Genomic DNA, 27,630 nt, shown 5'->3' on the forward strand with positions numbered 1-27,630 from the left:
CTGTGGTCAATTTGCGATTGAATAACAAACAAACAAATGGTAAAAAAAACTAGTTTTGCAATGCGCGCACGCTTTTTATTTGCACTCAAAAGTTGAAGATAAATTGCTTTGACCTCGGGATGTATTACATTTTACGTGATGAATACAAGTGGGTGGCTTCCTTTCGATGTCTTTAATTCCCATTAATGCAAGCCCCCCACTTTTATTCAGCACATCAAACGCGATTAATTCTAGAGTAAAAACAATTTATTTTCTACTTTTGAGTGGTTATAAAAGTGTGCGCATTGAAAAAACTTGGTGTTTATCAGTTACTTAAAAAAAATGTTTTTATGTTAATCTGTAACAAAAAAAATTCCATACGTACATATTAATTCTAAGATCTCAATCCAGACAATAACAATTGTTCTTTATTGTCTGGATAGTTGTAATATATTCCACATAGTGCAATACAAAATAAGTAAAAAAAAACCAGGATCGGTGGGATCTGGACCGGTTCTTTAATCGCAAATCTTGAATCGCCACGTGAGACGAAAACGAGTCTTTGTGCGCTCAACAATTGCAGCTCGTTCGGCTTCGTAGATCCGAAGATAATAAGCGTCAAAGACTTAAGAGAAAATAAAAAAAATCCCAGCAGACAACAGGGCAAGTTAAATTAAAGTGTGTAATTAATATCAAAATAAAATCCAAGTCAACTCCCGCTCGCGCTATTGTTGTGTGCGTGCGCCCTGGGGGATGGTGAATAGCGGGCACTGTTGCCAGGAGACCACCACCCCTTCTTGGCCTCTGAGTTTGTGTGCGTGAGTGACAGACTGGGGGCAGACAGGGAGGGACGGGAGAGGGAGGGACGGGAGAGGGAGGGGGAACGTAGACATAGAGTGGGGAGAGAGGGGGTAGAAAGAGAGAAGGGGGGGTAGAAAGAGAGAGGGGGTAGAGAGAGATGGGGGGGGGGGTAGAGAGAGAGGGGGGTAGAGAGAGAGGGGGGGTAGAGAGAGGGGGGGGTAGAGAGAGGGGGGGGTAGAGAGAGAGAGGGGGTAGAGAGAGGGGGGGGGGTAGAGAGAGAGAGGGGGTAGAGAGAGAGAGGGGGGGGGGGTAGAGAGAGAGGGGGGGGGGTAGAGAGAGAGAGGGGGTAGAGAGAGAGGGGGGTAGAGAGAGAGAGGGGGTAGAGAGAGGGGGTAGAGAGAGAGGGGGGTAGAGAGAGAGGGGATAGAAAGAGAGAGGGGGTAGAGAGAGAGGGGGGGGGGTAGAGAGAGAGGGGGGGTAGAGAAAGAGGGGGGTAGAGAGAGAGGGGGTAGAGAGAGAGAGAGAGGGGGTAGAGAGGGGGGGTAGAGAGAGGGGGTAGGGAGAGGGGGGGGGTAGAGAGAGAGGGGGTAGAAAGAGAGAGGGGGTAGAGAGAGAGGGGGTAGAGAGAGGGGGTAGAGAGAGAGGCGGGGGGGGTAGAGAGAGAGGGGGGTAGAGAGAGAGGGGGTAGGGAGAAGGGGGGGTAGAGAGAGAGGGGGTAGAGAGAGAGAGAGGGGGTAGAGAGAGAGAGAGGGGGTAGAGAGAGGGGGGTAGAGAGAGGGGGGGTAGAGAGAGGGGGGGTAGAGAGATGGGGGGGGGTAGAGAGAGAGGGGGGGGTAGAGAGAGAGGGGGTAGAGAGAGAGGGGGTAGGGAGAGGGGGGGGTAGAGAGAGGGGGGGGTAGAGAGAGAGGTGGGGTAGAGAGAGGGGGTTAGAGAGAGAGGGGGTAGAGAGAGAGAGGGGGGTAGAGAGAGAGAGAGGGGGTAGAGAGAGAGAGAGAGGGGGGTAGAGAGTGAGAGGGGGTGGAGAGAGAGAGGGGGGAGAGAGAGAGAGAGGGGGTAGAGAGAGAGAGGGGGTAGAGAGAGAGAGGGAGGGTAGAGAGAGAGGGGGGAGAGGGGGGGGAGAGGGGGTAGAGAGAGAAAGGGGGTAGAGAGAGGGAGGAGAGAGAAGGGGGGGGGGGAGAGGGGGGGCGAGGGAGGTTTCTAACTGCTCTAGAAAGAGCAGCGCTAGCTCAGTTGGATGCTGATGCACAAACCCCGAGCCATTCGATCTCCGCACGGCCTTCCCCCCCCCATCCCCCGTGAGCGGTGGCGGGGCCAGGTGGCCTCCCCTGTAAGCGATATCCACAGCCGCCGTCGATTCCCTGCGTTCAGGCTTCGCCGCTCTCGCTCGGTCTCCCCACGGAGGAGGAGGAGGTGGGTGGGGTGATTGGAGGTGTTACGCAGTCTTGCTCCTCTCCCAACAAGGAGCGCACCATCATCACCATCAGCACCACCACCGCCACTGCCATCTCGTGCCCTCTCTCCAACCTGCAAAGGTCAACAACAACAACAAGAAGAAGAAGCTTTCGCTCCCCTCCCCGACGTCACCGTCGCCTCTCTCCATCTCGCCACGCGGCGCTGCGCGTCAAGTTGCTTTGAACTTCACAACGATCACAGTTCTACCCACGGAGCACGTGGACCGGATTGCCACCCACCCCCCCCCGGCCCGCTCGCTTTGGCATTTTGTTTGTCGGTGTTGTTGTTCGGTGTCTTCGCGGGGGTCACACTCTCTTGCGATCCATTCAAATTAATCAACAACAACAGCAATAACAACACAAATAGTTGGCGTCTCGATGAATGGGTGGCCCGGTCGCGGTCTCACAAGAGGCTCGGTTGAGGAGTTCCCGCGGGATGCCGGAGGCGTTCCACGTCGAACGTCGTCGTCTTCGTCGCCTCTCTCCCGACACGCCGATGGGGAGCCGCTCGCCGCTCGCGTGGCTCGCCGCTCTGCTGCTCATGCCGCTGCTGCTGGTGGTGAGTTCTCACCCAGTCACCCGCTCACTCATTCACCCACTCGCTCACCCAGACAGCCACCCACTCGCTCACCCAGTCACCCACTCATTCATTCACCCACTCGCTCACCCAGACAGCCACCCACTCGCTCACCCAGACAGCCACTCACTCATTCACCCACTCGCTAACCTAGACAGCCACTCACTCAGTCACCCAGTCACCCACTCATTCCTTCACCCACTCACTCACCCGCTCACTCATTCACCCACTCGCTCACCCAGACAGCCACCCACTCGCTCACCCAGTCACCCACTCATTCATTCACCCACTCGCTCACCCAGACAGCCACCCACTCGCTCACCCAGACAGCCACTCACTCATTCACCCACTCGCTAACCTAGACAGCCACTCACTCAGTCACCCAGTCACCCACTCATTTCTTCACCCACTCACTCACCCGCTCACTCATTCACCCACTCGCTCACCCAGTCACCCACTCAGTCATCCAGTCACCCGCTCACTCATTCACCCACTCGTACACCCAGATAGCCACTCACTCAGTCACCCAGTCACCCACTCATTCATTCACCCACTCACTCACCCGCTCACTCATTCACCCACTCGCTCACCCAGCCAGCCACTCACTCACCCAGCCAATCACTCACTCACCCAGCCAGCCACTCACTCAGTCACCCAGTCACCCGCTCACTCATTCACCCACTCGCTCACCCAGCCAGCCACCCACTCAGTCACCCGCTCACTCATTCACCCGCTCACTCATTCACCCACTCGCTCACCCAGACAGCCACCCACTCAGTCACCCGCTCACTCATTCACCCACTCACTCACCCAGTCACCCACTCATTCATTCACTCACTCACCCAGCCAGTCACTCACTCATTCACCCACTCGCTCACTCACCCAGCCACTCACTCATTCACCCACTCGCTCATTCACCCACTCGCTCACCCAGCCAGCCAGCCACCCACTCATTCACTTACTCACTCACTCACCCAGTCACCCGCTCACTCATTCACCCACTCGCTCACTCACCCAGTCACTCATTCATTCATTCACCCACTCACTCACCGAGCTACCCACTCATTCATTCACCCACTCATTCATTCACCCACTCACTCACCGAGCCAGCCACTCGCCCACTCACCCACTCACTCATTCACCCACCCACTCCGTTACCCAGCCACCCACTCTTTCACTTACTCACTCACTCACCCAGTCACCCGCTCACTCATTCACCCACTCGCTCACTCACCCAGTCACTCATTCATTCATTCACCCACTCACTCACCGAGCTACCCACTCATTCATTCACCCACTCATTCATTCACCCACTCACTCACCGAGCCAGCCACTCGCCCACTCACCCACTCACTCATTCACCCACCCACTCCGTTACCCAGCCACCCACTCTTTCATTCACCCACTCATGCACTCACACACTCACCCAGCCACCCACTCATTCATTCACCCACTCACTCACCGAGCCACCCACTCATTCATTCACCGAGCCACCCACTCATTCATTCACTCAACTCACTCACTCAGCCACTCGCTCACTCACCCAATCATCCACTCACTCACTCACCCATCCACTCACTCACTCATTCACCCACTCTTTCATTCACCCACTCACCCCGCTAGCTACTCACTCACTCACCCAGCCACCCACTAATTCATTCACCCACTCACTCACCGAGCCACCCACTCATTCATTCACCCAACTCACTCACTCAGCCACTCGCTCACTCACCCAATCACCCACTCACTCACTCACCCAGCCACTCACTCACTCATTCACCCACTCTTTCATTCACCCACTCACCCAGCCAGTTATTCACTCACTCACCCAGTCACCCACTCATTCATTCACCCACTCACTCACCGAGCCACCCAATCATTCATTCACCCACTCACTCACCCAGCCATTCGCTCACTCACCCAGTCACCCACTCACTCATTCACCCACCCACTCACTCACCCAGCCACCCACTCTTTCATTCACCCACTCAGTCACTCACTCACCCAGCCACGCGCTCACTCACCCAGTCACCCACTCACTCATTCACCCACCCGCCCACTCGCTCACCCAGCCAGCCACCCACTCCTTCATTCACCCACTCACTCACCCATCTACTCACTCACTCATCTATTCACTCACTCATTCACCACTCTTTCATTCACCCACTCACCCATCCAGCAACTCACCCAGTCACCCACTCATTCATTCACCCACTCACTCACAGAGCCACCCACTCATTCATTCATTCACCCACTCACCAGCCACTCTATCACTCACCCAGTCACCCACTCATCCAGCCAGCCACCCACTCACCCTCTCACCCACCCACCAGGGCCGTGTTATCTTATAGGCCACATAATGCACTGTGCCTGGGGCCTACGGAAACTAAAAGGGTCTACGAATGTTTTTTACCACGTTTTTTTTGTTTGAATTATATAAATGTAACCAAAATATATTCTTTAATATAGCCAGTATTGGCATAGTCTAGATACAAAGAGAGGCAGCGTCATAAGGTGTTCATAAGGTGAAATTGACCATCGGCGATTGACTTTTTGAGATCATTTTGTTCATTGCATAATTATCAAATAACATCTTCAAACAGTGTATTTCGCACAATCTCATTCTCGAGAGAGAGAGAGAGAGCGCAGTGCGAGGGAAGACACGCGGCGTCGTTGTTACTTACGCGTGAAACAAGCGGTGACAGCGGCGGCTACCCAGATGGTGTCATCTGGGTAAATGACGACTTGTACACAGACCTCTATAGACTCGTATAGACCGAGTTGGGATTAAAGTGGATTCTCATATACACAGAGTTGATGTTGCCATCTGGGTAAATGACGACTTGTACACAGACCTCTATAGACTCGTATAGACCGAGTTGGGATTAAAGTGGATTCTCATATACACAGAGTTGATGTTGCCATCTGGGTAAATGACGACTTGTACACAGACCTCTATAGACTCGTATAGACCGAGTTGGGATTAAAGTGGATTCTCATGTACACAGAGTTGATGTTGCCATCTGGGTAAATGACGACTTGTACACAGACCTCTATAGACTCGTATAGACCGAGTTGGGATTAAAGTGGGTTCTCATGTACACAGAGTTGATGTTGTCATCTGGGTAAATGACGACTTGTACACAGACCTATATAGACTCGTATAGACCGAGTTGGGATTAAAGTGGATTCTCATGTACACAGAGTTGATGTTGCCATCTGGGTAAATGACGACTTGTACACAGACCTCTATAGACTCGTATAGACCGAGTTGGGATTAAAGTGGATTCTCATATACACAGAGTTGATGTTGCCATCTGGGTAAATGACGACTTGTACACAGACCTCTATAGACTCGTATAGACCGAGTTGGGATTAAAGTGGATTCTCATATACACAGAGTTGATGTTGCCATCTGGGTAAATGACGACTTGTACACAGACCTCTATAGACTCGTATAGACCGAGTTGGGATTAAAGTGGATTCTCATGTACACAGAGTTGATGTTGCCATCTGGGTAAATGACGACTTGTACACAGACCTCTATAGACTCGTATAGACCGAGTTGGGATTAAAGTGGGTTCTCATGTACACAGAGTTGATGTTGTCATCTGGGTAAATGACGACTTGTACACAGACCTCTATAGACTCGTATAGACCGAGTTGGGATTAAAGTGGATTCTCATGTACACAGAGTTGATGTTGCCATCTGGGTAAATGACGACTTGTACACAGATCTCTATAGACTCGTATAGACCGAGTTGGGATTAAAGTGGATTCTCATGTACACAGAGTTGATGTTGCCATCTGGGTAAATGACGACTTGTACACAGACCTCTATAGACTCGTATAGACCGAGTTGGGATTAAAGTGGATTCTCATGTACACAGAGTTGATGTTGTCATCTGGGTAAATGACGACTTGTACACAGACCTCTATAGACTCGTATAGACCGAGTTGGGATTAAAGTGGGTTCTCATGTACACAGAGTTGATGTTGTCATCTGGGTAAATGATGACTTGTACACAGACCTCTATAGACTCGTATGGATCGAGTTGGGATTAAAGTGGATTCTCATGTACACAGAGTTGATGTTGCCATCTGGGTAAATGACGACTTGTACACAGACCTCTATGGACTCGTATAGGCCGAGTTGGGATTAAAGTGGATTCTCATGTACACAGAGTTGATGTTGCCATCTGGGTAAATGACGACTTGTACACAGACTTCTATAGACTCGTATAGACCGAGTTGGGATTAAAGTGGATTCTCATGTACACAGAGTTGATGTTGCCATCTGGGTAAATGACGACTTGTACACAGACGTCTATAGACTCGTATAGACCGAGTTGGGATTAAAGTGGATTCTCATGTACACAGAGTTGATGTTGCCATCTGGGTAAATGACGACTTGTACACAGACCTCTATAGACTCGTATAGACCGAGGTGGGATTAAAGTGGGTTCTCATGTACACAGAGTTGATGTTGTCATCTGGGTAAATGATGACTTGTACACAGACCTCTATAGACTCGTATAGACCGAGTTGGGATTAAAGTGGATTCTCATGTACACAGAGTTGATGTTGCCATCTGGGTGCATGACGACTTGTACACAGACCTCTATGGACTCGTATAGACCGAGTTGGGATTAAAGTGGATTCTCATGTACACAGAGTTGATGTTGCCATCTGGGTAAATGATGACTTGTACACAGACCTCTATGGACTCGTATAGACCGAGTTGGGATTAAAGTGGATTCTCATGTACACAGAGTTAATGTTGCCATCTGGGTAAATGATGACTTGTACACAGACCTCTATAGACTCGTATAGACCGAGTTGGGATTAAAGTGGGTTCTCATGTACACAGAGTTGATGTTGTCATCTGGGTAAATGACGACTTGTACACAGACCTCTATAGACTCGTATAGACCGAGTTGGGATTAAAGTGGGTTCTCATGTACACAGAGTTGATGTTGTCATCTGGGTAAATGATGACTTGTACACAGACCTCTATGGACTCGTATAGACCGAGTTGGGATTAAAGTGGGTTCTCATGTACACAGAGTTGATGTTGCCATCTGGGTAAATGACGACTTGTACACAGACCTCTATGGACTCGTATAGACCGAGTTGGGATTAAAGTGGATTCCCAAGTGCACAGTTGATGGTCTTAGCCAGGATACCAGTAGCTGCACCAAAAAAAACCCGTAATTAAATGTTTTTTTTCTCACTCAATTTGTTGTTATCCATGTCTGGGGGATGAACAAAGTTTCCGTTTTGTCACCGTGTGATACACACAGAGGCGCCACAGTGGCTAGGAGATGTTAACTACCTCGCCTGGTATGCAGGAGGACGTGGGTTCGATCCTGACTCTGACGCATGCTGTATATTTGGAGTTTGCGATGTCTTTCCTCGCCTGGTATGCAGGAGGACGTGGGTTCGATCCTGACTCTGACGCCTGCTGTATATTTGGAGTTTGCGATGTCTTTCTCCCCGGGGTCGCGTGGATTTGTATCCGGGTCCTCTGGTCTTTCTCTCCACATTTAGCATGAACGTGCCTTTAGAGCATTTACATTTCCACGTGATGAGCCACTTCGTTGAGCTATCATTTGTGATAGGCAGGTTGCTTCTGATTAAAGAGCTATAAAAACCGTCTCAGTGGGCCTTTCACTGCTAAAACGAACAAACAAAAAATGTTCATGCAAAAAAACATTGGTTTAAAGTTATCTGCAGCAGGGCGTGTGGCAAGGTGCCCTTGATCACCGTGTGCTCAGAGGGAAACGAACGGAACCCGGAAGTAGTTACGTGAGGTCATCTGTGTCATCAACCACCTGACATTCTGTAACTCAAGGAGATGCACTGCTTGCGGCGAGAGTCCTCAATGGGATTAAATTCCCACTGAGAACTCAGCGACTGAGCTTCGAGGAGTGTTTCTCTTTAGGGGCGTCCTGGAACGTACTGGATGATAGTGTGTGCGAAACTTCTTTTGCACCGTACGTAGCCAACCGCGCTGATCGGAGGTGCGGGACAAGGACGAATAACTAAGCACGACAAGCAGTTCTAAAGACGTTAGTTTTCAATCCAGAGGATTTAAAAGTGGATAGCTCCAGTGACAACCGAATATCGGAAGGGAAGAGCGTTCCAGACGGCCGCAGAAGCGCATCCGAAAGCGCCGCGCGATGATCTGGTGACCGCCGTCTTTCTTCGACGGTTCAGTCAAACGCCGCCGACTGCGAAAGTGGCCGGAGTTCGCGCGATGGTGGTTTATGATCCTTGACGAAATCGGCGAGGTATTGTGGTTCATTTGTGGCAAGCGCTATGTGTGTAATGAGCGCGACCGTCATCATGGTATTTGTTCAGCCACCGGAAGCCAATTGTAACTCGGCGAGTACTGGACGGACGTGGTCAGACCTTGCAGTAAAACGAAGCAATGTTTTACTTTACCGGGTAAGGCTCGCTCAGCTCTACGTAGCTCTGTTTGAGAAGCGACCTGGCTACGAATGATAGCTCGCCGAAGTGGCTGTCAACGTGGAAAATTTAAGCAGCCAAATACTCTAAACACGTGTTGTTGATTCTAAATGTGGAGGGAAAACCCAGAGGACCCGGAGAAAAATCCACGCGACCACGGGGAGAGAGAGACACGCAAACTCAAAATATACAACAGGAGTCAAGGGTCGGGATCGAACCCAAGATCTCCTGTATACCCGGTGAGGCAGTTAACATCTTCTAGCCACCACGTTACCTACTTTACACGTCACGACGCGCGCCTGGAAACGTGGGGGCAGGGTGGAGGCATCTGGCACCTGCAGGAGCAACGGGAGCGCAGCAACGAGACGTCGTGCGGGCGGGCGGGCGGGCCAGGGGGGACGATGACGCTCGGAGCCGCGGGCACGGCGAGCCGGTGGGCTGCTCGTGCAGTGCCGTGCCATGCCGTGCTATGCCGTGCCATTCCGTGCCGTGCCATGCCGTGCCGATCATATCATGCTGTGCCGTGCCACTTCACAGCGCTGCCCGTGGGGGAATCTCGCGCTCTAGCGCTCTCTCGCGTGCGCCCGCATGGCCGCACGTGCGTTGGGCCACTGCTAGTCGACTCCGACGACTCTCGTTATGTGTTCTCATCGGTGGATTGAAAGACCCAAAGCAGAAGATCCTCTGGGGTTTGCTCTTCCACGAAGCTCATGGTTCACCACTCGCTGCACAAGGCATGGTGGATGCGGATACCTGATGTACAAATGGAACGTTGAAAATTCTCCAGTAGGCGTGGTACGACTGTGGTCATCCAGGGCAGACCGAAGTACAACGCATGATGACGCCATGCCCCTTTCCACAAATACGAAGGAGACATCGCAGCGGTTATCTGGACTTGACCACCGGAATGTGAAATTGCCGTCGATGCTCTGCATCAACACCAGCAGCCGTACCAATGAAGAAGAGGTTCACCAAAAAGCACTGCAACTTGCAGGCGTAGGAAGATGCCAGGCGCGGGAGCGGTGGCGCGGTGGTTACTGCACTTCACTTTGAAAGCGGTGGCCCCAGTTCAAGGCCAGGCCACGGCGGTTAACGTCAGTCAATGGTGGGTGATCTTCGTGCTTTCACGTCGTAGTGCGCAAACAGCCCACTCCCCGCTCCCCCATGACCGACGCGGTTTGGGAGAGGGCCCGGCAGCTGATTGACAGATGACCGAATCAGATTTCAAATAATTCACGTTTCATCTCCACCTGCCGTCTGGCAGTCCAACCAACAGCCATCGGGTGTGTGCCCGTGACTGTGGGTGTCTTGTCTTCAGCCATCCTGGATCCGAGCGGTTGGCCGCTCCGTGGGCATTCCTTCGCCACTGACTTCCGTCTTCTGCTATTCTCGCTGTCGGTTCCAGAGCCTCGACCATGCTTTGATGTTATCCCATCCATTGTCGCCCGTTGGTCCTCCTCGTGCACGCAAACCGGGTATTGTGCCTCGCATAATCTGCACGGCACGAAGTCGTGCGCCGGCAGCTGGACTTGGTTTTCAAGAACAACAACAAATCCTTTGATGTCTCCACGGTTGTCTTGGGTTATTGTGACGACAACAAAGACATTCCCGTATGGAACTCTCGCACAAATCCACGCTTTACTCCGTCTAAGAGAGCTAAACCCCCGGAAGATAACGCCAACAGGACTACTTCTGAAGGGCTCGCATAATGCATATAATGTACGTTGCCTCAGTAATCTCACACTTCTGTGCAAGAGCGCAGAAGTGTGGTCACCACATCTACGCCTCTATATAAGGAACGAAACAGTAAAACTTCTCCACAAATCTGGCTGTCGCCTGATGAAGCTAGTTGTAATTACTGGCGAAACGTCGTTCTCCGTTTGTAAATGTTGTGACTTGGCTCTCCAACACACCAGTGTGCTGTACTAGTGACGAATTGGCCACGTTCTGTTTACGTGACAACCCTTACTAGTTTGCTGTGTCAGGTAGTGGCGGGTTTTAACTTCTGAAATGTTGCCTTGTAACTTCTGAAATGTTGCCTTGTTCAAGGAGCTTCACCTTTAATACACCAACATTGTTAATCATCAGGGCTGAAATGTATCTACATTCGGTAAAACAAAAACATTTCAATTTTACGTGATGGAGGGTTTAATTATTGTGGTGACCAGGCTCCCATCATCAACTCTGCTACACTGGGAACGCAGTTTAATCACGGGCGGTTTCTCAGGATTCGAACCCAGGATCCTTTGCGGTGGCAGCCAAGCAGTCTGACCCGTGTGGCGTCTGGACATGTCCCGGTTTGAGCGTTTTGCGGGTTTCATAATCTACCGTTGACAGGCAATATCATTGGACGCTGAGAACGTGGATTAATTTGAATTAAATCTCGCTTAATCTTTGAGAACCTGGATTGAAAATCTGGTTTAATCACACGGCGCGGCCTCAATCCCGGCTTCAGACCCACAGTCGTCGATGCAACGCTCATTTTATAAATTGACTTGTACAAAGTGTAATGTGTTAGAGTGTTGTCGTACCGGTAAAAATAAACACAATTTTGAATAAAAAAAACAACAACCCAGATCTGGTCAAAGTAATGAGATGCAAGTGTGGGATTGGTTGAGCGGTATCTTGCCTTCTTCCCCACCGCCAATGTCCCTCCGCTCCCCGCGCGCCACATAAATCGACTCCTCCTCCTAGCCGAGTGTTTGCCGTGCGCGCCGCTCCGTCCCCGTTGCGCGAGCGATGGAGGAGGGGGGGGGGTGGAAGGCCCGCTGAGCAAACAGAAAAAGCCCCGCATAGTCACTACCCCCCCCCCCCCCCCGGGCGAGCCCTGCGTGGCCACACCAACAGGGCCCGTCAACATCTATCTCGAGAGGTCTCCGCGGCTGTTGAGGCGTAAAGATGCCGCCACCGTGTCTGAACCCACATCCCACCCCCGCATCCTACCCCCACATCCCACCCCCACATCCCACCCTCCACATCCAAGCAGCTTCTTAACTCTCAGCCGGATCTCGAATCTCGTTTACCGGCAGGTTCCCAATCTGTGGGCCGCAGGGCCGCCAGGCAGTCCGCAAGGCCGCGGGAGACGGAGCAGGCCAGTGTAGGGTAGACGCAGGGGCAGTCCACTCAGTGGAGCAGGCCAGTGTGGAATCAACAGGACGCTAGGGCCACGGGGGGTCCGCTAGTTGGAGCAGGCCAGTGTGGAATCAACAGGACGCTTGGGCAACGGGGGGTCCGCTAGGTGGAGCAGGCCAATGTGGAATCAACAGGACTCTAGGGCCACGGGGGGTCCGCTAGGTGGAGCAGGCCAATGTGGAATCAACAGGACGCTTGGGCCACGGGGGGTCCACTATGTGGAGCAGGCCAATGTGGAATCAACAGGACGCTTTGGCCACGGGGGTCCGCTAGGTGGAGCAGGCCAGTGTAAAATCAACAGGACGCTAGGGCCACGGGGGGTCCGCTAGGTGGAGCAGGCCAATGTGGAATCAACAGGACGCTTGGACCACGGGGGGTCCGCTAGGTGGAGCAGGCCAATGTGGAATCAACAGGACGCTTGGGCCATGGGCGGGTCCACTATGTGGAGCAGGCCAATGTGGAATCAACAGGACTCTAGGGCCATGGGCGGGTCCACTATGTGGAGCAGGCCAGTGTGGAATCAACAGGACTCTAGGGCCACGAGGGGTCCGCTAGGTGGAGCAGGCCAATGTGGAATCAACAGGACTCTAGGGCCACGAAGGGTCCGCTAGGTGGAGCAGGCCAGTGTGGAATCAACAGGACTCTAGGGCCACGGGGGGTCCGCTAGGTGGAGCAGGCCAGTGTGGAATCAACAGGACTCTAGGGCCACGAGGGGTAGAGTGGGCCAGTGTGGGGTAGACGGCGTGGACAGGGAAGGAACGCGAGGACGCGTATGGCTCCCCTAATCCTCAGGACTTTCTGTGCGCTTTGCTCTGGATTTAAGTGGTTTTACCTTTTATTTTTTGCTTATTATTTTTCATCACGGTTATTTCTGCAAGGGTTTTTTTTTTACCGGTGTTGTCAAATCGTTTTTTTGTTTTACTTCCGATGTACAGCGGTTAGAGATTACTAATTTGACAGGCGCTTTATAAAACGGAGTTTATTAATTACTATTATATTCTTGGTTCTTTCGGTAAAGTCATGTAGAAGGGAAACAATAAAAGAATAAATAATATATTGTTTCCCTTCTACGTGACTTTACCGAAAGAACCAAGAATATGAATCCCTGCAGTCACGAAAGCTTTAAATCAAAATTTACTATTATATTGTTATTGTTGAGTTGACCGCGTAACTTTTGTGGATCCCTTTCAGAGGCAGCACGGTGTCGAGGCGGTAATGGGAGCACTCTGCCACCTCACCCTGCCACCTCACCCTGCCACCTCACCCTGCCACCTCACCCTGCCACCTCACCCTGCCACCTCACCCTGCCACCTCACCCTGCCACCTCACCCTGCCACCTCACCCTGCCACCTCACCCTGCCACCTCACCCTGCCACCTCACCCATCGCCCAAACCCACCACCTCACCCATCACAAGGCCTGAAAAGAAACCGCAGTCAAAACATCAAATATGCCTTGCCTTCGTACCACCGCGATGTTTATTAGTTAAGGCTGCAAGGCATCATACGATGGCCACAATCCTCCACAAGCCACCCCACAATGATTCACGGCCACCAGCCTCAAGGGACTGAAGATAGCGTGGCCTTGTGGGCAAAGACTCTACCTACACGATCGACATCGGTGACGAATATCTGAAGTGGTCCTTGGCCTCCTCTGGGTCTACTCGGCCTTAAACTATTTACATTATTCAGCTGCTATAAATTTCCACTTTGTTGAGCTGTCATTTGTGGCCAGGTCGCTTGTGAAAAAGAAGCGAATAACCCAGTTGGGCTCTGCCTGATAAAATCAAATAGTTTAGTTTTATTTATATATATTTTGAAGTGATTTACTTGCCTTTTTTATACTTGCACTCCTATCGTGTTGTTGTAATGTTTGTTGTTGTAATGTTTGTTGTTGTAATGTTTGTTGTTGTAATGTTTGTTGTTGTAATGTTTGTTGTTGTAATGTTTGTTGTTGTAATGTTTGTTGTTGTAATGTTTGTTGTTGTAATGTTTGTTGTTGTAACCTTCTGATTCGCCCCTGCTGGACATCTGTGAAAAAGAGCTTCATCGCTCATCGGATTCCTCCAGCCTAAATACATATTCTGAAATAAGTACTTCGTGCGGTGTGTAAACATCAGCGCTGGGGAGACAAAGGCGGCCAGGCGTGGTGCTGGCCGCCCACACCTCTCGTGCACCGTACCGGCACTTGCCCCCACCCAACGTGTACTCTGAAGAAGGGTCATTGCCTGAAACGTCGCCTATTAAGGCCACAGTGTTATTGAGGTTTTGTTGTTGTTGTTGTTTGTGGTTGCGCACCACTGCCAACACAGCAGCAACATCACCACCACCACCAAACTAAGTTGCCCCAACACTCTGTTAAAGGCTACACAGGGGAAACTTGTGCGTATGTGTCTGTCTGTCTGTTGTGTGTGTGTATATATATACAGGGTGGCCCAAAAGTCAGAACACAGGGTTATTATATTTCTTTGAAGAAATAATGAAGGGTTATTTTCATTTATTTTCGCAAACACTGACTTCCGTGAACATTGATGCATGCGTGAATTCTCCCTCACGGGTATAATAATGTTTGAATGTTCACGAATTATTTTGATCAACTGTCTTTACATTTTTAAACGTCATCTGAATAGGAAGAAGGAAAAAAATATATAAAAAAAATGTAACAGATAAAAAATATATTAACTTAAAGATCAAACTATTAAAAAGTATGCACGCTGAACTTCTTTCGCACCGTACGTAGCCAACCGTGCTAATCGGAGGTGCGGGGCAAGGACAAAACACTAAACGCACGCAATTTCTTTTTAATGCCAGTGTTAAATAAATATAGTAACGCTGTGTGTCCTTACTATTGACCCACTAAGTATATATGAGTTGCTAAGCCAAGCTTTCCGTATCTTGAACCGGTGCCCCCGTGTATGCTTGTGCGTGCCTCTGCGTGTGTGTGACCCTGTGGGAGTGTAGTAGCAGTGAGCGCTACACTGCGCTGCGAACCCGGCCACCCGAGTTCGACTCACGCTCACGGCCACCACGAACACCGGTGACGATTATCTGAACCGGTCACGGGCCTCCCTTAGCTCGACTCGGCCTCAATTGAGGACCCGGTGCGGTGCGCGGTAAACATCGCCACCGCGGAGACAAAGGCGGCCGGGCGTGGTTGCTGGCCCACCCACCTTCTCGTGCGCCGTGCCGGCCTTTATAGGTGCTGCTCGCTAACAGCACTTGCCCCTGCAGTCTGTTACAGGCTACACGGGGGGCACCTTTGGCTGTGTCTTTTTGTGAAGCCTCTCGAAGCCGTTTGCTTTTCCTACCACTCCTCGCCTCTTGAGCTGCTCGCTCCGCCGGTGCGCGTTCTGCTACCGCTCGACTCGAGGGCCGATGAGCACCATCGCTTTGTCTTCACCGGTGCCGTTCCTGCCGTCTCTCTCCCAAAGGCGCGGTCACAAAGCAACCGCGGCACATGCCTCGCGATTACAACGGATTAGGGACGAAGTTGTATCACTTGGCACGCGAACCGGACTTTGGAGTCGGCGTGTATGTGTGTGTGTGTGCAGACAGTCCCCGGGTTACGGAAGCGTTAGGTTTCCCGGAATGATCCGTAACCCGAATTTTCAGTATGTCGGAAACTGAACAAATTCCCCCCCCCCCAAAAATCAAGATAAAATCCCATAGCCGGAGGAAATAGTTGTTGCCTCCCCTCGCCGATTTGCGAGTTGCTTTTCTCTCAGTACTGCATCATATAGTATCGTAGCATACGGTACTGTACGATACGAAAGGAAAATAATTACGTAACGCTACAAAAAAATTAGATTTACTTTAATCCCGTTGAAGCTCGGGCCTGGTCAAGGCGCCGTTTTGGCGGTGTTCGTGCGCAACCTCGCCGCGCCACGCTCATCTCGAGCTTGCGCGTAACGAGTGCGTGCATTTACGCACGTTGAAAGTTTGTAAACATTATTTATGGGAGCGTTTTCCGTGAGGTCGGACTTCCGTAAGCCGGGTCTTCCGCAACCCGGGGACTTGCTGTATGCTGAACTTCTTTCGCACCCCACGTAGCCAAACGTGCTCATTGGAGGTGCGGGGGTAGGACGACAAGAATCCGATGAGATATGAAACTTTTTTTTCCCCACAGATGTTCAGTGCGGGCGGCTCAGAAAGTTACAACAAAAAGCAATGCACAGACACGATAGGAGCGCAGAGCAAGAAAGCTAAGCGGGTCACTAAACGCAAATTGCACGACTGCTGAAACGATGGGGCAAGTTTCTGCAATACTCTTCCCCACCCGCTCGCCACTCGGCGGCATCGTGAGTGAGTAGATCACAGAGGTAGTCGACTTGCAGAGCCACGTGTGGTTGGGGTAAAGTGTGGGTAACACCCCACGTCTTCCAAGGATTCTGTCCGGCGTGGAAGGAATCGGCCAAACCGCTCCCTTCGAGAGCAGCGGTTCTTCAATTTTGGCTGTAGCCTTGCACCCCTTTGGTTCTTAACCGTAGAAAAAGTACAATGAGAATACATACATAGAGGGTTTTATGAAACAAAGTAAGTTGTACTGAATTTGTGTTTTCGACGATTTACCTTCGAAAAGAAATCTGGCCATGTCTCGCTACGGCCCAGAAAGGGCATCTCGCACCCCAGGGGGTGCAGCGTGCACCCCAGGTGAAGACGAATCACTGCTCCAGAGTAGCAGTGGCCAACTGGCGCCTCGCGTATCACGTGCGGATCTTTAAATCCACCACACGCGCGCCTCTACCCAATAGGGCATAACGTAGCACGCACAATCACAGGAGTAGCAACGACAATGGAGGTCTCCCGTGCTGTGCTGTGCCTCTACTTACGAACGAGTTAGGTTCATAGAGGTCTGTTCATAAGTCGATTTATTTCTAAGTCCAACTTTACTCCCATCGATTCCAAACATGTTGTACTCCATGCACACTAAGCACGGCGGATGGCTTTAAAGGTTGTATAATCTCCTGTAGATGTAGATGCCACTGGTTCATCGCGTTCTGCAGATGTAGATGCCACCGCCGCCATCTATTGATTATCTTGGGGCGCCACGGTGGCTAGGAGATGTTAACTCCCTTGCCTGGTATGCAGGAGGTCGTGGGTTCAATCATGACCCTGACGCCTGCTGCTGTATATTTGGAGTTTGCGTGTCTCTCTCTCTCTCCCTGTGGTCGTGTGGGTTTTTCTCCGGGTCCTCCGGTTTTCCTCCCCACATTCAGAATAAGCATCACGCGTTTAGTGTCTTTGGCTGCGATACATTTCCACGCGATGATGATGATGATGAGCCACTTCCGTTGGGCGACCATTTGTGGCCAGGTCGCTTCTGAACAAGGGCTACTATGCGGCTCAGTGGGCCTTGCCTGGTAAAATAAAATTTAAAAAATTTAAAAGATAGATTTTTTTTCATTTTATTTTTCTACCATCGTGACTTTACCGAAAGAACCAAAGAGTAAAGATTCCTGCAGTCACGAACGTTTCAAATCAAGATTAAAAAAATAAGTTTTAGTTTATTTTATTACATCGCGGAACTGACAGATGGGGACAGCTTGGGAAGGGCTTCTTCCAGCAGTGGATAGACCATGGCTGATTAATTATGTCACTTTTTTGCTTCTTTTACAACGACTTTAGCATTTAAATCTGCGTCCTGCGTATCGCAATGCGTGCCGAAGTGTGCCCGACGCGTGCGTGTATGTGTGTGTGTGTGCGTGCATGTGTGTGTGCGTGTGTGTGTGCGTGCGTGTGTGCGTGTGTGTGTGCGTCTGTGCGCGTCCGTGCGTGTGTGCGTGCGTGTGTGTGTGCGTCTGTGCGCGTCCGTGCGTGTGTGCGTGCGTGTGTGTGTGTGCGTCCGTGCGTATGTGCGTGCGTGCGTGTGTGTGTCCGTGCGTGTGTGCGTGCGTGCGTGTGTGCGTCCTTGTGTGCGTGCGTGTGTGCGTCCGTGCGTGTGTGCGTGTCTGTGTGTGTGTGCGTGTTCGTTCTTGTGTGTGCGTGTGCGTCCTTGTGTGTGTGTGTGCGTCCTTGTGTGCGTGTGTATGTTTGCGTGTGTTCGTGTGTGTGCGCGTGTGTGTGCGCGTTCGCGTGCGTGTGCACGTCGTTGTCATTGTGACGCTTGATTTGTTGTCCTTCCCCTGCACCTCCGATTTGCACGGTTGGCTATTTACGGTGCGAAAGAAGTTAAATGTACTGTACATACTTACTGCCCATAGACTCACACTACCCATAGACTCAACACTGTCCATAGACTAACACTGCCCATAGACTCAACACTGCCCATAGACTAACACTACCCATAGACTTAACACTGCCCATAGACTCAACACTGCCCATAGACTAACACTACCCATAGAATGAGAATAAAATAATAAATTGATAAAATAAAATAACACAATCATATTCTCACGACGTTTCGGCCACAACACAAGCGGCCTTCATCAGGTGAAGGGGACGAGACTGTCGGGAGGACAGCATTGCCCATAGACTAACACTGCCCATAGACTCAACATTGCCCATAGACTAACACTGCCCATAGACTAACACTGTCCATAGACTCAACACTGCCCATAGACTAACACTGCCCATAGACTCAACACTGCCCATAGACTAACACTACCCATAGACTAACACTGCACCTCCAATGAGCACGGTAGGCTACGTACGGTGCGAAAGAAGTTCAACGTAAAGTGCATACCACCCACTGAATCTCCTTGCCAAGTCTTTTTTCGCAACAGAGGGCAATTATCCCTACTACGTATGTCCCAATCGTTCTTGAAGAACTGTATCCCGGTTTCAAAGAAAGTTTTTTAAACTAATATTTAATGACGATTTTATGAATATTCATTTGTTTATGCTTGTATTTGCTGTTTGCAGTGCCGGATTAAGGTAGTGCGGGGCCTGTAGCATATGTTCTAAAAGGCCCTAAATTTGTAAAAATATTAAAACACAATTTTTTTATTTGCATAGTAAAGTAATTGTATTTTTTTATTTGCTATAGAGCCAGATAATACAACACATCGCTAACATTAAAAGTTGAAGGCGGTGTAGTACTATAGTAATAGAGTAAGTGAAGAATAGCTTGAAAGCATTTAGCATATGTAGCTACTTTTGCTCCTAGGATAATCCGGCACTGGTTGTTTGTTGGACCAGGCAGCGCCATGAGCACTGTGTCAGCCATGCCATCGAAATCAATTTGAAGCGAATGTGGACCGGTTTGAAACTCACGTTTTTTTCTTTTTTACCGGCCTGCACTAATCCGTCACGACACATTTTCTCCGAAAGAGACGGACGCGTAAGTGTTTGACCGTATTCTTCATCAGGGGCGGAGCCGGATAATCCGAACCCATGAAACCTCTGCATTGGCCCGGCGGTGGATCGCCCCGGCGCTGCCACCCCACCTTTGGCGTCACCGCCTTTTTTCCGTTTTGCTCTCCGCGGCAGTGCCGCTGCGCGTGCCAGACGGGCGGAGGCGGCGGGCGGGCGGCCGTGTCCCTGGCGCGGTTCGAGCGGCGGGCGTTCGTCTTCACGGTGCCCGAGGACTCGGCTCCAGGTACCAGCAGCAGCAGCAGCAGCGGCGGGGGCAGCAGGATGCCTCCCTGATGAACACATTGTCGGCGAAATCACCGATTCTGGTCTTCAGGCCTTCAAATGCCCCGAGCTCACACACGGGATATCTCCTAACTTCACCACGCGCCTTGTAGGTGGCTGAGTCTTTGAGTTGCAGTGAACCCAATGATTATGCCGATTCGATGTTCTCATGTCTGATATGGCTCTTGTTCACAATTGCACTCAATTAACAACAAATACCGGTAACCACATGAATATCTGTGAAAAAAACTATTGGAGCAAAAATCTGGGAAAAAAATTGCTGCATGGCACAACGGGTTTCTCCAGTATAAAAAAAAAATATTCTGATTCTGAAAACAATAAATGTCCAGAGTCAAAATAAACACTACGTGTTTGCCTTTTTAACAGAGAAACAAAGACAGCTGCCGAAATCTGTCACAGTCAGCAGCACACCACTGGACCTCCAATCCAGGGGTTAGCCAGTTCGATTCCATCTCTGGCACGGCAGTTGAATGAATGCATGAGGGTTGTTTGACTATACTTCACCACGCTGGTCAGTGCAGGTTGGTGAACGACAGGCACAGGACAGGTTCAGATATCACTCGCTGCTGATGTGAACCGCGGCCATGAATTGAACTCAGGTCGCTAATCTTCTTTGGTTCTTTCGGTAAAGTCACGTAGAATGAGAATAAAATAATAAATTGATAAAATAAAATAACACAATAATATTCTCACGACGTTTCGGCCACAACACAAGCGGCCTTCATCAGGTGAAGGGACGAGACTGTCTGGTAGGACAACGCTGGAGTGAAAGAGCCACGTTCAGATCACGACCTTTAAGCTGTGTGAGAGGAAACAAAGCGCCTTGACAAAGGAATTAGCATATAATTTAGCATTGAAATGGCTGAATGATTAGCTTGTGACTGGTCACAGAAATAGTTATGTTAAAAGTTAAAGCATACACATCTGCAGAGGCACCCCTTGACAATGGAATTAGCATAGAATTTAGCATTGAAATAGCTGAGTGATTAGCTTGTAACTGCTCACAGAAATAGCTACGTTAAAGTCAGACCATACACATTCACCGAGGCACTTAGTACAAATCAGGTCGCTAAGTTCAGTGCACTCCTAGCCACCGCGGCACCTATGCATCACACCCTCCCTATACACCACCTCCGATTAGCATGGATGGCTACGTACGGTGCAAAATAAGTTCAACGTACATTTACCTTAGATGCATACTACTGGAACATTGCATTCGTTTGTCAAACATTACCCTGCGTTATTGTTAATCGCTTTTCAGTGCTTTATGTGGAAGTGTTGAATATGTGTCAGCTGCGGATCATTCCAATTTGGAAAACAAAACTTTCAGTCTCGGCAGTCCCAATGCCTGGCTCTGAATAAAGCTTTTAATGCGATCCGCCGAGTACAATTGTGTTAATTCTGCATATTGTTTGCGCCGGCATTTGTTTGACCAGGCAGCACTGTGGGCACTGTGTCAGCCGCGTCGCCGGAGCCGGGGCTTCTCGCAGATTTCTCGCTCGCGGACGACGACGACGCGGGGGGGAGCACGTTCCTCGTGGACCGGCGCAGCGGCGCCATCCGCCTGCTCCGCTCGCTCGACCGCGAGGCCCGCCCCTTCTACGCGCTCACGCTGAGCGTCACCGCCGTTCCCGCCGGGAATTCCGGGAACGCCGGGGACTCGCGTAACCCCCGGAGCGGCGGCGGCGGCGGCGGCGTCGAATCGGGGGTCACTTCCGAGGGATCGGCACCGCTGGGGAATCCGCCCGACGCTTCTGCCGGCGACGGAGACACCCCCCGAGTCGCCGGGAGCGCTGGGAATTCCGACGGCAGCGGGACGCTTGCGCGGGTTTACGTCAGCGTGCTGGACGTGAACGACAATGCGCCGGCGTTCGCGAGCTCGCGGCTGGAGGTGGAAGTGTGCGAGGACGCGGCGCTGGGAGCCGCCGTCGTCAGCCTCAACGCCAGCGACCCAGACGAAGGTGAGGACTTGCGGGTTCCCCTCGTCTGCGGGAGCCCCCCCCCCTAGGCGCCCCTCCCCCCCTTCCCCACCCAAAGCCTGGTCCGCCCCGTGAAGTCATTGCGCGGTAATTCGGAGTGGATTCAGGTGGGCAAGGACTCGGTGTGTGCGGGTAAGGCTACCAAATTTCTTGACAGGCTAAAACCAGGACTCACGCGCGGCTGGCCACCCATTCCTCCGTGAGCGCCGCCCACTTTGTACATGGCCACGCCCACTAGGCCGCTAGCCCCGCTTGCTTCTGAGGTAGCTCCGCCTATTTCCTCGCATCAACTAAAACTAAACTATATTTTAAACGCATCAGCCATTGTCTATCCACTGCTGGAAGAAGCCCTCCCCAAGCTGTCGCCGTCTAAAGATAAACTTTTTAAAAATTCTACCAGGTAAGGCCTGCTGAGCTATATAGATCTTTTTCAGAAGCGACCTGGCTATCACAAATGGTAGCTCAACAAAGTGGCCAAAAGCTGCCTCTGCGAGGATGACCGGAGTTCGCATGATGATGGTTTATGGTCCTTGATGAGATCAGCCAAGATATCGTGGTTAGTTTGTGGAAAGCACTCTGTGTGTAATGAGTGCCACCTTAGAATGTATTTGTTTGGCCCCTGAAAGCCAATGCAGCTCAGCGAGCACTGGACGGACACGGTGGGACCTTGCAGTAAAACGAAACTATTTTTTATTTTACCAAGTAAGGCCCGCTGAGCTGCATAGATCTTTTTCAGAAACGACCTGGCAACGAATAAGAGCTCAACAAAGCGGTCGTTCACGTGGAAAGGTAAAGCAGCCAAATACTCTAAAGGCACGTTGATTCTAAATGTGGAGGAGAAAACCAGAGGACCCGGAGACAAATCGACACGACCACGGGGAGAGAGGGAGACACGCAAACTCCAAGTATACAGCAGGCGTCAGGGCTGGGATCGAACCCACGATCTCCTGCATACTAGGCGAGGTAGTTAATATCTCGCCCATCGAGCATGAGGCCATGAAACTTGAGAGCTGGCGCCTAGACCCCTCCCCGACTGGTGCCAGGCTGCAGGGCACGAGGTGGCACGCTCACTTCAGCGCCCGCTCCCAACAGTTCCATGATCCCAGTCCTGATATTCACGAATGCTGTGGGACATTCATTCTGAGACCGGAGAAAACAAAAAACTCTGATAGCGTTACTCCCAGGGCCTGAGTTGGAGTTGAGCTGCCCTAGTGAGATTAAGATTCCTCCCCAGGCCTTGCTGGGGTCATGCCACGCTGAGAGCAGAATTTATTACGTGATCTCCCTTTAGGGTTTTCCCTGCAACTTTTTAAGGGTGTACGCCGGTGGTGCTGAGGCCCTTTCCGAATCTGCTATCGCTGGGCTTGTCCTATGGCTTCTTAAAGACGGGGTCCACGCGTGCCGTGGGAATCACCGTGAACGTCGTGGGTCCTTTTTTTTGTCCCGGCATTGCTCGAGTGATCCCGTGACTTGACGACCTCATTGCAACTTGCTGGGCCCGTTTCCTGGCTAGTGCATGGATGCTGTTATTTTTTGTGTACCTTACATCCATTCCCCCCCCCCCACGCTTATTCTGTTACGCTGATTGTGTTGTCGGCATCGCGTCATGAGAAAAATAATCTATTCATCCATAATAGCGGATTGTTTGGGTTCAATCGCGTCAATATAAATGTGTGTCGCTAAACCCGCCACCACCCGACACAGCAAATTAGTAGGGTTTGTCACGTCAACAAATCGTGCCAATTCGTTACTAGTTGAGCACTACAACGGTTGTGTGTTGGAGAGTAAACCCACCACAACATTTACAATTCGAGTGCCGATAATTACAACAATCACCAAGCGGCAGACAGAGTTATGGAGAAATCCTCCTCCTGTTTCGGTCTTAAATAATATTAATAATAATACATTCAGATCTCGCACTGAACATTGCAACCCTTGGTGTTTATAGAACGGCCCACAGAAATGTATATCACAGAGCTATCTCCGATATCTCTTCAAGTGACCTCTGTTGTGCACAAAAGTGGGCAGAACTTGTCCAAATGCTCTGCTTCAGAGACAAATCAGAATATTTAAGATTTTCAAAAGCAGAATATTGTGTTTATAATGGCAGAATCTGATGAGCTATAAAGCTATTTTTAACAGATGTCCAGTAGGGGCACAGGGCAAGAACGTTACAACAACGAACACACAACAAAAACATGATAGGAGTGCAAAGTACAAGGAAGGTAAACAGATGACCCAAACACAAACAAACAAAAACCTATCCCCATCCTACCAGGCAAAGCTCACTGAGGTATTAACTTATTTTTCAGAAGCGACGTGGCCACAAAACAAAGCTCAACAAAGTGGCCCATCGTTCGGACATTTACAAAGAGCGAGAATTTATCAAATTGAGGTGCAAATGTAATGTTATTGATGTATTTTTTAAATATGCGGTCATTCGTCGCTGGGCTGAGACCACCAACTCACTGTGCTTGAGGACGCAGTTTAGCCACAGGCAGGATTAGAACCCAGGCTCCCGGCTACCCGGCCCACTCTCGTCTTCGCTTGAGTACTCTTGTTTAGCGACAGGCAGGATTAGAACCCAGGCTCTCGGCTACCCGGCCCACTCTCGTGTTTGCTTGAGGACTCTGTTTAGCCACAGGCAGGATTAGAACCCAGGTTCTCGGCTACCCGGCCCACTCTCGTCTTCGCTTGAGTACTCTTGTTTAGCCACAGGCAGGATTAGAACCCAGGCTCTTGGCTACCCAGCCCACTCTCGTGTTTGCTTGAGGATTCTTGTTTAGCCACAGGCAGGATTAGAACCCAGGATCTCGGCTACCCGGCCCACTCTCGTCTTCGCTTGACTACTCTTGTTTAGCCACAGGCAGGATTAGAACCCAGGCTCTCGGCTACCCGGCCCACTCTCGTCTTCGCTTGAGGACTCTGTTTAGCCACAGGTAGGATTAGAACCCAGGTTCTCGGCTACCCGGCCCACTCTCGTCTTCGCTTGAGTACTCTTATTTAGACACAGGCAGGATTAGAACCCAGGCTCTCGGCTACCCGGCCCACTCTCGTCTTCACTTGAGGACTCTGTTTAGCCACAGGTAGGATTAGAACCCAGGCTGTAAGCTACCCGGCCCACTCTCGTGTAGCCCATCGTAACTGTGCGACTGACCTTTTGTGGGATATGCGGGAGGTTGTGGGAATGGTGGCGCATGTGTACGTGTATGTATTGCTTTGTATGTACGTTGAACTTCTTTTGCACCGTACGTACAGTGAGGGAAAAAAAGTATTTGATCCCCTGCTGATTTTGTACGTTTGCCCACTGACAAAGAAATGATCAGTCTATACTTTTAATAGTCGGTTTATTTGAACAGTGAGAGATTATTTGAAAAGTGAGAGACAGAATAACAACAAAAAATCCAGATAAACGCATGTCAAAAATGTTATAAATTGATTTGCATTTTAACGAGGGAATAAGTATTTGACCCCCTCTCAATCAGAAAGATTTCTGGCTCCCAGGTGTTTTTTGTACAGGCAACGAGCTGAGATTAGGAGCACAATCTTAAAGGGAGTGCTCCTAATCTCAGCTTGTTACCTGTATAAAAGACACCTGTCTACAGAAGCAATCAATCAATCAGATTCCAAACTTTCCACCATGGCCAAGACCAAAGAGCTCTCCAAGGATGTCAGGGACCTACACAAGGCTGGAATAGGCTACAAGACCATTGCCAAGTAGCTTGGTGAGAAGGTGACAACAGTTGGTGCGATTATTCGCAAATGGAAGAAACACAAAAGAACTGTCAATCTCCCTCCGCCTGGGGCTCCATGCAAGATCTCACCTCGTGGAGTTGCAATGATCATGAGAACGGTGAGGAATCAGCCCAGAACTACACGGGAGGATCTTGTCAATGATCTCAAGGCAGCTGGGACCATAGTGACCAAGAATACAATTGGTAACACACTACGTCGTGAAGGACTGAAATCCTGCAGCACCCGCAAGGTCCCCCTGTTCAGGAAAGCACATATACATGCCCGTCTGAAGTTTGCCAATGAACATCTGAATGATTCAGAGGACAACTGGGTGAAAGTGTTGTGGTCAGATTAGACCAAAATGGAGCTCTTTGGCATCAACTCAACTCGCCGTGTTTGGAGGAGGAGGAATGCTGCCTATGACCCCAAGAACACCATCCCCACCGTCAAACATGGAGGTGGAAGCATTATGCTTTGGGGGTGTTTTTCTGCTAAAGGGACAGGAAAACTTCACCGCATCAAAGGGACGATGGACGGGGCCATGTACCGTCAAATCTTGGGTGAGAACCTCCTTCCCTCAGCATTGAAAATGGGTCGTGGATGGGTATTCCAGCATGACAATGACCCAAAACACACGGCCAAGGCAACAAAGGAGTGGCTCAAGAAGAAGCACATTAAGGTCCTGGAGTGGCCTAGCCAGTCTCCAGACCTTAATCCCATAGAAAATCTGTGGAGGGAGTTGCCAAACGTCAGCCTCGATACCTTAATGACTTGGAGAAGATCTGCAAAGAGGAGTGGGACAAAATCCCTCTTGAGATGTGTGCAAACCTGGTGGCCAACTACAAGAAACGTCTGACCTCTGTGATTGCCATCAAGGGTTTTGCCACCAAGTACTAAGTCATGTTTTGCAGAGGGGTCAAATACTTATTTCCCTCATTAAAATGCAAATCAATTTATAACGTTTTTGACATGCGTTTTCTTGATTTTGTTGTTGTTATTCTCTCTCTCACTGTTCAAATAAACCTACCATTAAAATTATAGACTGATCATTTCTTTGTCAGTGGGCAAACGTACAAAATCAGCAGGGGATCAAATACTTTTTTCCCTCACTGTAGCCGACCGTGCTCATCGGAGGTGCGGGGGAAGGACAACAAACTTAACACAAAAAGCCGCTCTAAAGGAATTTGTTTCCAATTTAGTATGGTAGTGTCGTGTATCGTAGTGAAGTGTACAGTATTGTAATATATGATAGTGTAGTGTGTGTAGTGTAGTGTATGGTAGTGAAGTGTGTAGTATTGTAATATATTGCAGTGTATAGTGTAGTGTTTGTAGTGCAGTATATAGTTGCGTCGTGTATAGTATTGTAATATATTGTAGTGTATAGTGTAGTGTGTGTAGTGTAGTATATAGTTGTGTAGTGTATAGTATTGTAGTGTATAATAGTGTAGCGTATAGTGTTGTATATAGTAGTGTAGTGTGTAGTGTATTTTAGTGTATAATAGTGTAGCGTATAGTGTAGTTGTGTAGTGTATAATTGTGTAGCGTATAGTGTAGTATATAGTAGTGTAGTGTATTGTTGTGTATAATAGTGTAGTGTATAGTGTAGTATAAGTAGTGTGCAGTGTATTGTAATGTGTATGTATGTTGAACTTCTTTCGCACCGTACATAGCCACCCGTGCCAATCGGAGGTGCGGGGGAAGGATAATAAAACTGACACACCTAAAGCCCCTCTCACGAAATGAGTGATCGCCGTTGGCTGAGGTGCTCCGTGCTCTTGGACACTTCGATTTCCTGTCTGTGCCGTGCTCTTACCATGGACCCGTCGCTGCGTTTCGGTGGCTTTGGCGACGGCGATTGAGGCTCTGCGCAGGGCGGCCGCGCGTCCTTCACTCCACGTCTTTCTCCATACC

The 27,630-nt window shown here is 50.2% G+C and overlaps 1 protein-coding gene across 1 annotated transcript in view; it reads left to right on the forward strand.

Annotated features, from left to right (window-relative positions):
- Nucleotides 1-1,957: 1,957 nt before the first annotated feature.
- Nucleotides 1,958-27,630, forward strand: part of LOC116955726 (protocadherin Fat 4-like) — a 68,223-nt gene continuing 42,550 nt past the window's right edge. Inside the window, exons 1-3 of the mRNA XM_032976992.2 lie at nt 1,958-2,790; nt 19,838-19,946; nt 21,442-21,966. Of these exons, the coding sequence (XP_032832883.2) occupies nt 2,614-2,790; nt 19,838-19,946; nt 21,442-21,966 (811 nt within the window). The 5' untranslated portion in view covers nt 1,958-2,613. The remainder of the gene's footprint in view (nt 2,791-19,837; nt 19,947-21,441; nt 21,967-27,630) is intronic.

The sequence above is a fragment of the Petromyzon marinus genome, chromosome 61, assembly GCF_048934315.1.
Source record: "Petromyzon marinus isolate PM22_M1 ecotype Great Lakes invasive population chromosome 61, UKy_Petmar_22M1.pri1.0, whole genome shotgun sequence".
Taxonomy (NCBI): domain Eukaryota; kingdom Metazoa; phylum Chordata; class Hyperoartia; order Petromyzontiformes; family Petromyzontidae; genus Petromyzon; species Petromyzon marinus.